Source organism: Dreissena polymorpha, chromosome 7 (assembly GCF_020536995.1).
Source record: "Dreissena polymorpha isolate Duluth1 chromosome 7, UMN_Dpol_1.0, whole genome shotgun sequence".
Lineage (NCBI taxonomy): Eukaryota > Metazoa > Mollusca > Bivalvia > Myida > Dreissenidae > Dreissena > Dreissena polymorpha.
This window is the reverse complement of record NC_068361.1, coordinates 32344839-32355602: the sequence shown is the minus strand read 5'-3', so window position 1 is coordinate 32355602 and position 10764 is coordinate 32344839. Positions and strand designations below refer to the sequence as shown.

General features: G+C 33.0%; 1 protein-coding gene across 1 annotated transcript; it reads right to left on the bottom strand.

The window, feature by feature from the left end:
* Positions 1–5606: 5606 nt before the first annotated feature.
* On the bottom strand, positions 5607–6580 carry LOC127839601 (uncharacterized). The gene is made up of 2 exons (XM_052367990.1): positions 6349–6580; positions 5607–5865 (listed from the first exon to the last, which is right to left on the bottom strand). The coding sequence occupies exons 1-2, from the start codon at positions 6552–6554 to the stop codon at positions 5607–5609; spliced, it is 465 nt and encodes a 154-aa protein (XP_052223950.1). The 5' UTR covers positions 6555–6580.
* Between the last annotated feature and the right edge of the window lie 4184 nt (positions 6581–10764).

The window sequence follows — 10764 nt, the reverse complement described above, 5'->3', positions numbered from 1 at the left end:
TAGTTTTAACAATTAAAAACATATCTTAAACATAACTTCTATTCATATTACCAAACCAGTTTTGATTAAAGGTGTCATAATTAACAATATGTGCATCCTTTAATACAATCATTCAATTCTTGGAGGTAAACGGTTTGTATCATAATATTTCTACTGTTAACAAATAGTTAACAATTCCTACATGTCTATTTGCATATAACGGGTATCTGCCTCACCGTATACTTTAGCATACATGTATTTATATTCACATCTACTTTTGTTATGAATGCTCTCGGTCTATGTTGTTTTATTAAAACCCAATATCTTACAGGTATAACAACAAATATACCCAAGAAAAGAATCGAAATTTGGCTTGATATCATACTGTGTAAATTTAAAAAGGAAAATATTCATAGCCTTATGGGCTTTTCCACCCAAATGTTCTTGCAATGTACTTATGAACAGTGCCGAAGTAGTTCAAATTATCGCCATGTGTTATATGTTTCCCCATTGTATGTCCATTTTTCATTTTGTCCAAATAACCACTTGTGCGTAAAACCATTTTGTTTGCTTTTGAAATATTCATATGGGAACATCAAGGGTAACAATACTTGTAAAGGTTATCTAAATTGTTCTGTTCTTATTCTGGTGATTAAGTACCTAAAATGGCCATGTCATCCTTAAACAACATTACTTTTAATTTGTCCATATTTAAGCAAAACAAAGTGCTATCTTGAAAAGAAATCGGGGACATGGCATCCCTTTCCATAGACCGGCTAAATAAATAAAGTATTCAGAGTACGATGTACACGACTTTACACCACATTTAACATTCTCATACATATTCTTGATTATTCTTAATAATTTATATTGTATACCTGGTGTTCACATTTTGAACCATAACGCTTAACGGTACATACAAAACAATATAAATATACGGTGTATATACTATCAAAGCTTTTAAAGCGAGATTATACGATTTTTAATATGTGTTTAATTGTAATATATTGATAAAATATGTAACAATAATACAAAATAGGCAAGAAACATTATACATTGAAGACGAATTTCATAAAATACAGCAAAGACAAATTAGCGCTCAGAGCCGATTGTGACGAAGATATTTCGTACATGTTTTCCTACAATAACCGAGGCATTCGTGTTTTTAGTAAGTGTTCGTGTGTCGTATGAATAGATATCGTTGCAGGAATTTAAATGAACCATTAAACTAAATTTAGATTCACACCGTACGTGCATGATATACATGCTGGCGAATTCGGCTGTACAGCCTTTTTCGATTTCAGAATTAAATATCTGGCTTATGTCGCATTTTTCGACACATGTTCTTCTGAACTTTTATTTTAATTAATATTAAAATATATGTTAAATGAGTTTTTTACACATTTTATATAAATTGATAAATATTTGACAAAATCGTATATACTCGCTTGAAGCAAATCAACGTTTACAACATACAAACGTTTGTTTTCATTTACAACATTGCTGCACACTATATAACAAGATATAAAATAAAAATAAATGACAGTAACAGTTGAACATCAATTTTTTCAATTCGAATTGTGTATCTGAATTTTAAACACTATCGTAAAAAAATAATTCGACACATTTGTTTTAATTGGCTGTAAACAACGAACAAAGAAAATAACAAGGTTTATCAATCTATAATTACTTACATCACAAGCCAATGTAATTATATTATAGGGATGACAGTGCCTTCCATCCGTTGATCGGGCAAATAGCCATAAACTAAAATGCCTTTTAACATATAACACAAATTTACAGATAAAATACTTATCCTATATTTGGTCAAAAGGTCAAATAAAAAAACCGGTTGTTAACACTCTGGAAGTCACATTATATGTCAACTTTTTACGAATCGTGTTGGAAACATTTTCAAGAGTTGTTATTCGGAACTCTCCGGTCTGGGTTTTTCCGATATTTGAGCGCGTGCGGCCGGTACAAACAAAGTCTAGCGCGATCATTTAAACCGATAGTACAGCTGAGAAGTTCGCTATATAGTCGATAAAAACATCGGAATGCCAACAAAAAGATGCAGTTGGGGAACGTGCAATAGTGACAGCCGTTATTGCCACAAACCGCATATGACTGGTGTAACGTTCTTACCCTTTCCAAAGCCAAATGTGGACATGGAAAGATGTCTACACTGGATAAAACAATGTGCGCGTCCTCATGCGACCTTATCAGCGGAAAAGATTGGGAAACACAATTTTATTTATTCAAAGGTTTGTAATATTTTATAAAATCTATGTGCATTCATTTTTATTATTATATTTTATTATTAAATTCATACCGATCGTATTTTACTAGTTTGAAAACAATGAAAAGACTGCATGAACATGTACATATGTAAACAATTTCAGTGACGTAACTATGTCGTCGTGTGTTTTAGGCCTGGGTATAAAGATTTAAAGGTGATTTCTCCAAACAACAAAACCCTCATCAAACGAATACAAAATAATAAATATCGAACGAGAAATTCCTTAGAATAAGAAATAAAATTGCTTTAACAGTCTATATCCTAGTCAATGTATTGTTGTTACATCACCGAAGCCGTTTACCCGACATTTGTTTTCAATGTTATCAAACGTGCCGGAACAAAACATAGTAGATTTCTAAAAAGTGTTATATAGTAGAAAAATTAAATGACAGTTTTCATAACGATACTAGCTTGTATTAGCAATGAAAAGCTGGTGGTTTTAATGACTGCTAGCTGAACACGTTCGTAGAGACACATCTGCAGACTAGATTTAGATTTGAGACTAGTCGTGGTATTTATAAACGTCTAATAAATAAGAATCTATCATTTCAATTCATTTTAAACCATTTATGCCTAGTGGGCTCTCCCATCCTTCTAAATTGGATTAATTTATTTCCAAAATTATGGATATCTAGTATAATTATTTCTATATATAGAATATTTCTTACAGAAATTCCTGTAAGCAAACAGCGCAGACCCTGATGAGACGCCGCATCATGCCTTTTTTTCTAGACGCTAGGCATAAATGGGTTAAGATGAGATGCGGCAGTAAATTATGTATTTCTTATATGTGCATTTCATTTTTAGCATTTCCCTAATGGAGCTACCGACCCAGTATCGGCATGTCCCATATCTACGCCTACCGTTTCCCGCAAAAGACCAAAGGATAGAAGCGTATTCAATCTCACTGCACACAATAATAAAAACGCAAAATAAATTGAGAATTATTAGCAACTGACCTTAACCTCGATCACCTACTTCCCTGCCTTCCAGACGTTGGTGATAAAAAAGAAAACGCTGTTGTTATTGATACGGAATCCCCAGTTGAAGCTTCCAACGGAATTCAAAGTTCATGTATAAACAAATGTGACAACACAGACCCTGTAATTTCTCTTTTCTCTTTTCTGTTTCAGTGGGTCATATATCAAAGATTTGTATTGCCTGGGTGAACTTATTACACCAGTGTTTGAAGGACCTATTGATATGGCATTCGAAATAAACTGTAAAAGGCAATTTACTATTAAGTTTTAATAGTTACCCAAAGACAAGGGACAATTATAGACTGCACAGAATACTACGTCCAGAAGCCATTAAGACCTGCAGCTCAAAAAGCTACTTGGTCAAATTATAAACATGAAAACACGATTAAACTACTTTTTTCAATTTCACCTAATGGAGCTATACAATTTTTATCAGATACCTTTCCTGGTTCGATTAGTGATGTTGCTATTGTTAAAGAATCCGGATTTATTGATCTCATTGAAAAAGGCGACGACATAATGGCCGATAGAGGATTTATTATTAGACATTTACTACTTCCCAACATACCCGCTTTTACTCACGGCAAAGTTTTAAGTCACAAAGCAGTTCGAAGGTCCAGAAAAATCGCAAGCGTGTGCATTCATGTTGAACGAGCAATTCGAAGAATGAAAACATTTAAGATTTTGAGTGGCATTATTCCTTTGAAATTTAGATTTCTATTACGACATATAACAACAATTGTTGCTGTTTTGTGCAATTTTCAACCAGGCTTAGCATAACAAGGGCTGTTTGTAAAACATATATGCCCCCTATATGGGCTGTCAGTTGTAGTGGCCGCCATTGTGTGAATACGTTTTTTGTCACTGTGACCTTGACCTTTGACCTAGTGACCTAAAAATCAATAGGGGTCATCTGCCAGTCATGATCAATGTAATTATGAAGTTTCATGATCATAGACATAAGCATTCTTGAGTTATCATCCGGAAACCATTTTACTATTTCGAGTCACTGTGACCTTGACCTTTGGCATATTGACCTGAAAATCAATAGGGACGGACCGTACGGACATGTGCAAAACAATATACCCCTCTTCTTCGAAGGGGGTCATAAAAAGGTTAGCCAAGTTGTGTTCTCAAACAGGAACAGGGAAATGTAAGCTATTAAAATTTATTTCATAAGAAATAAGAAAAACAATCATATGTTAATGATCATTTAAATAGTTTGCTATTATAAATAAATTATATTATACCACAATTATTTTTTTCACTTTAAATTATCAACAAACTGTGCACATGTATAACATGCCAGTAAAAACATCTGCTAAGATGAATGTGCTAACAATGTCAGCATATAAAAAAATTATGTATTTGTATTGAAAATGAAAACGTTTAAATTGCAAGTTGAAGATAAATTGATGTTAATGTACATAACTGAAATTATTCAATTGCAATCTACGGTTAACATCATAAGAAAACAATGATATAAAATTTGCAAAACAATAATGTTTTGAGTTATTTATTAGTCATGTGTGAATTATTCTCTTTATGAATACAGGCATATTGTTGTTTTCATCTAAACATAACTACCGGTATTAATATTGAGTTATAATGTTCTTACACAATTAAGAACATCTATGCTAGCAAAAAAATAACAGTGACACCTTTTTACTTAATCAAAAAGTTTTAAAAATGGTCAAATACACATCTTTATAGAACTATGACATTTTATTCAAAGACAACTTCTAGAATTCCTCATCAAATGCAACATCCACGGTAGCAATTCCTTTGTGTGTGTAACATACCAGGACACTTTTCTTATACCAGTAATGACCATCTGCCCCTAAATTTGGTCATAATACTTATGAGAACGTTTCAAGTGAAGCTTTCCATTTTCATCTTTTGAGCGTATGTTAGAAAGACTAAGGCATTATTTGGATAGAAGCATTTGTATTTGAAGAGACATTTCACTTCAATCAAAATCTTCCTCACATATTACACTCTACAATTCCATCAGGAGAACATGCTAGAAAGGGTGTTTGACCACTAATTACAAGCCCTGGTTCACCAACTGAACAGTGACGATGCCTAAATCTGTGACCCTTTAAAAATAGTTCCCTTGCCTTTGATTCTTATCGTCTACCAAACAAAATTGCGGCTGACAAGAAGTTATCATTCAGTGAGGACAATTTCAAAAGTAGGTTTGCAGTTTTAACAGAGTCTGTAGAGCAGAAGATCTGATGAAAATTTGAAGCAGTTAACAATCCTTTTCTCATGTCATGTCAATATTTATCTGTTGACTGACCACGGGTGCACTTTTCAATCTCTTCTTGCTGAATATCAGTGTACCATTAATAATAATAAATAAAAAGATTTGCACAAGTACAGTTTTTATTACAACACACGTGGTGTGCATTGAACCGTCGAATATTTTCCACTGGTGTTTCAACCGTCGAAGGAGGGGGACTTTGAACTTCATCAGGGTAGATGTACTTCAATCTCAGGCCACAAGCTGAAGGGCAAAGTGTTTTCAATTTATCCATAAAGACAGCAGTGTCTGGTTTGCATGCTTGTTCTGGAAGTGGAGAGTTTAGAGGTTTTGGAGTGAAACTGAAATAAAAGAGAATAAGATTAGTTTAAATTTTTCACTTAATGTTCATGTTCATGAATACCACCGAGTCTTCTAGCCTTTAAGTGTCTTACAATTCAACCCTCACACATGGAGCTGACCGAAGTATATTTGGTTCTAATAATGACATGGGACATTTATTCAACATGTTAAAACGCATTAAATTTTGTAAGCATCCATATTACATGACATTTTTGTTTCTTTCAATCATGATGCTCATATTTCAAAAAGCAGTGAAAATGAAAATGATATGTCACATATTAACTTTTTTTTTGTACTAAAATGGTTTTAAGCAGAGTTAGGGGACATTATTTTAAAATCAAATGCAAAATTAATTTAAATATTGGTTGCTTTAAATCTTTTTACACAAAATTTAGAGCATTTATTAACCTGTAAACTAATTATATATTTCAAGCAAAAATCTGTCAAATCGAATATAGTTATGATAAATTTTGCATTTATACCCATTTAATGGCAGGACTGAAGTGTCAAGGTCTGCTACTGGAATAGGCTTTCCAATGTTCTCAGCCTGGCTAGATCTCCGAACCCAACTGCAAGCATGTGATGTACAGCTTTCCTTCTCAGAGTCATTCTGGTAGTCATTAATCTCAAATAATGTGTCAACCACATGGCGACAGCATCCATCGATTCTGAAAAAGTCATGTCTCATTATATTATAAATATGGTATACATATATTAAATGTTTTCTTATTTGTCTTTAAAAGAATTTACCCTTTTTAATATTATTTTACACTTTAAAAGCTTGAGCTGCTCAGAGGCACACACGGTATATTCAAACAAGACTTTTGCCAAGCAATATATGTACCCTACCGCCTCCACCATTGTCAGATTTTTTTAATATTTTATATTTGTTGCAATAGCAACCAGAACTTTTGACGTAGCAACAAAATGAAATGACGTGCGTAGGGTCTATATTGCCATCTACCCATGATTAAAGTTTCATGAAAAAAATATTAAGAACTTTAAAAGTTATCGCAGGATCCAGAAAAGTGTGAAAGACTCACGGACTTCACGGACACATGGACTGACGGACACACAGAGTGCAAACCATATGTCCCCTACGGTGAAACCAGTAGGGGACAAAAACAACAGATTTAATAATTCATCAAACTAACTGTCCAAAGAAAATGTCATTTAATAAATATAAAAAGAGAAGTCAATCTGAGTTTGGTAAGCCTATATACTTAAAGATGTAACATTTTAGAAACAAATTCTCATAAAAGAAACACAGTGCAATACTCATGACTTGCTGCTCTTAGCAGTACACAAAAGTAGTAATGTTAAGTCCATGATGCACATACAAGTAGTTAGTTTGTATGTGTCTACAAACTGTCATTTTATTGTTGTTCTTATCAACCGTTGCAAGTACAGTAGGCAGAATGTATGCAAGCATCAGAACTTTTCCTTATTATTATCCAGCAGCTGTAGAAGCCTTTCGTGGTCAAAGGGTACCTTATCATTTGTTCTTGGTTTCCCCCATGATTTGATGGCAACAAAATCTGAAAGATGGAAATTAATGTTATATGAATCATAACTCATATATAAATCAACTATAATTTGATATATATTATATACAAATGTAACGGGTACATAAACTAAATTTTCATATCAGTTAATTTTGTTTGTCAAGTTTAAACATAACTTATCATAATATTATGCTCTATTTACTGCATGGTTTATGTACTTAATTAGTGTAAGTGCAGCAACAAACTGTTCTGCTTTTTTAATTAGATATCTTCAGAAAAATAGGAATAAAATGGTTAGAATCAAGTATTTATAAACATTCCTATAGTCTCTAAATAGAGCTTGATTGGTCATGGTCGGCTCGGGTACTACTTACATGTACCCCAGGTACTCTTAAGTATACTTACATGTACCCCGGGTATGAATAATATACTTAATCGAACCCGGTCGATATTAGACTGTTCCCTAACTGCATTCCCACCCAACATCTGATGTCATAAAACGCGCTACCGATTATCTTAAACAAACTTCTCTTATAAAAAACCTGCAACAACATGCTTTTTGAGTATGAGTTTCGATATTATAGAGGCCATTTTACAGAAAATTGACATAAATGTGAATATAATAAATTTAAAAAAATTGGCCGACAACAACCGATTAAGCGTTAAATTTCCCGGGTACGTTTTAGTATATTTACTGTACCCGGGGTACATGTTAGTATACTTAAGAGTACCCGGGGTACATGTAAGTAGTACCCGAGCCGACAAAGACCAATCGAGCCTAACAAGACAGGTCCTGGGTTCTTTACAATGAACTAGTTAGATATACAGAGTACAATCTCATCTTTTGTTTACTTTGCCTTAATCTATATTACTATGTCACAGGTCTGTGAAGTTGATTTCAGATGGTGGTATGACTCTGTTTACAGAACAATAATCTACTGACAGCTTCAGTTATTACTTAATCATACTATCATCTGCTCATTTTGATATAATTGTACGTACATTTATACATATTGAGATAATCTACCAGTTCCATGATAGGCGACAGTTTCCAGCTGCATAACATATCCGTCTTTAAACATGCAGAATCCCTCCAGCTTATGATATTCCCGGAGACTGGCATGGCTAAATCGGTCATACGAAATTAGGTAGATTGTAGATATCAAAGATGCTAATTCCAGGAAGATTGGATATGTCAGAAGTACCTGCATGCCGATCAGGAGAGGTTAAATTACAGTCGCCCGTGAAGAGTTTCTGCGAAATCACTTGTGCTTTATTTTCGGACAATCCATCCTGATCTACAGCTATTTGTAGTTCTTTAGCTGTCACACACAGTTGCACAAGCTCTGCCTTTCGATTTCCACTAAAAGAAATGCCCATGTCTTTTAAATACGTATTTAATTCCGCAACTGTATAAGAAGAAAACTCCGACATTACTGCTGTCATAAAGTATATATATATATATGCATATTACGAAATTTTTCAACAGCTGTACTTAATTGAAGTCAACATCTTACCATTCACACCAAGACAAAAAAATATTAGTAATCGTAAATATAAGAATACCTGTTAAAAATTAAACGTACATTACGTAAGAAAACAAAAATGAAAACTTGACATTCAAACATACTAAGATTTTAATAAATATGCAGGAAGTACTAACTCCAGGAAGTTAGAGTCTCAAATATGAAACACATAACTAGCAAATTCACATTAAACACACAGTATGAAGTAATCGATGAAACAAAATAATCAAGAAACTGCTTCAGACTTTAATGAAAATACACCCATCGACTTTCTCGGTAAAGGAATCGGTTCGTATTTGATTCCAATCTCACATAGACTAAAAAACCGAATTGAAAAAAACAACAACTTAATATCAACTTTATTATTGCAAAATTATAAACGTAAAAATAATGTAACCGATTATTCAGACATACATATGTTCATTTAGGGCGGGGCGGGCGGGCGGTATAATCACAAGTTCGTTTTCCTTTCCCATACCTTTTGCCTGTCAAAAACACCCCTCGAATGGCGACTCAATATATTTGCAAATCATATATACCCCAATCCAAAAAACTCAAACACAAAACCCGTGCATTCTTCGCGCAAAACCATCACCATAATCTCTCTTCTAAATAACATGTATGAAACCTACTATACCGTATTTATCAAACAGAGAATAATTTCATTTTTTCAAAAGTACTTGTATTATTATTATTAGGGACACCTTATCAGAAAACAATCTTCGGGTGGTAGGTGAGCTCCTTAAGGTAAAAAACCTCTTATGATACATAAGTAGCACTTTGTTGTTTGTGAAAAAACTGCGCTATAAACGGCCAGTGTTCGAATATGTTTATTCCTTTTAAATTTTAAGTAATATACATATATGTTTGAATTTAAAAGCGTAGAAATAAAATAAAATCAGAACAATTAGAATCATAAAATGTAAGTTTAATTGGATATGAATCAAAGGCTAATGAATATTGATATAAGTATTTGCCTCATTTAAAAATTAATTTTGCAAAGTGTGTCTGTACCAACTCTTCCATGTGTCTAAGCGGAATATTTTTAGTTTCGGTTAAATTCTGCGTTTGATTGGTGAGGATTATGTGTTTAAAAAACAACTCTTCCCTTTTGCTATTACAACATATTACATGTTTTAAGTCACTATTCATTTCCGTGTCAACACTTCTTTTTCTCTAATGTGTGGTCGACACTTGAAACAACTATAGCTAAATTACAGTATATAGTATTACAACGTTTGGGTGATTTGAACAGCGGAATTTTCAAATTGCTTAACAATGTAATAATTTTAGAATTGAATAGAAACTTGAAAGAAACAATCTTAAAACTGTTTCATAGACAATTGGAAAAACCTATGGCTGAGGGTAGATACCTTACTTTGTTATGCGATCGATCGGTAGCCGGAAACGAATGATGTTCAAAGACAAGTTGTATGTTTTATGTAAAAGTCACATATATGTTTCCTCAACCTCACACAAAGTATAATTATACTGAAACGAAGTACTTCACTTTCAGCTTTCCATTTGATTGAAAACTTTTGCTTTTATAGATTGAAACATGCATATGAAGTGTGAATATATTCTACTGAAATCATGTACCTCTGTGTCTGTTTACTTCTGTGTCTTTAAATATCAACAATAATTACCACTTTACAATATAATAGTACAACGAATACATGCTTAACCGTACAACCATCTGCAAAAGATATTATAAGTTTATTCCTCTTGAATAACATTGAACTTGTTCTAAATAAAAGTAGCGAAATCGGGAAAATATTGTTAATTTCTTGTAGACTAAAACAATTCCTGATTATTCAAAATTATCAAGATTGCTGATGGGAAAATAGCAGTTTTAAAAACACTCAGA

What these genes read in the sequence shown, in the direction of transcription:
- LOC127839601 (XM_052367990.1), bottom strand. Translation starts at nt 6,554, where the DNA reads ATGAGACATGACTTTTTCAGAATCGATGGATGCTGTCGCCATGTGGTT. An exon ending in TCAGTCCTGCCATTAAATGG is followed by an intron (nt 5,866 to 6,348) that starts GTATAAATGCAA and finishes CTTTTATTTCAG; the next exon opens with TTTCACTCCAAAACCTCTAA.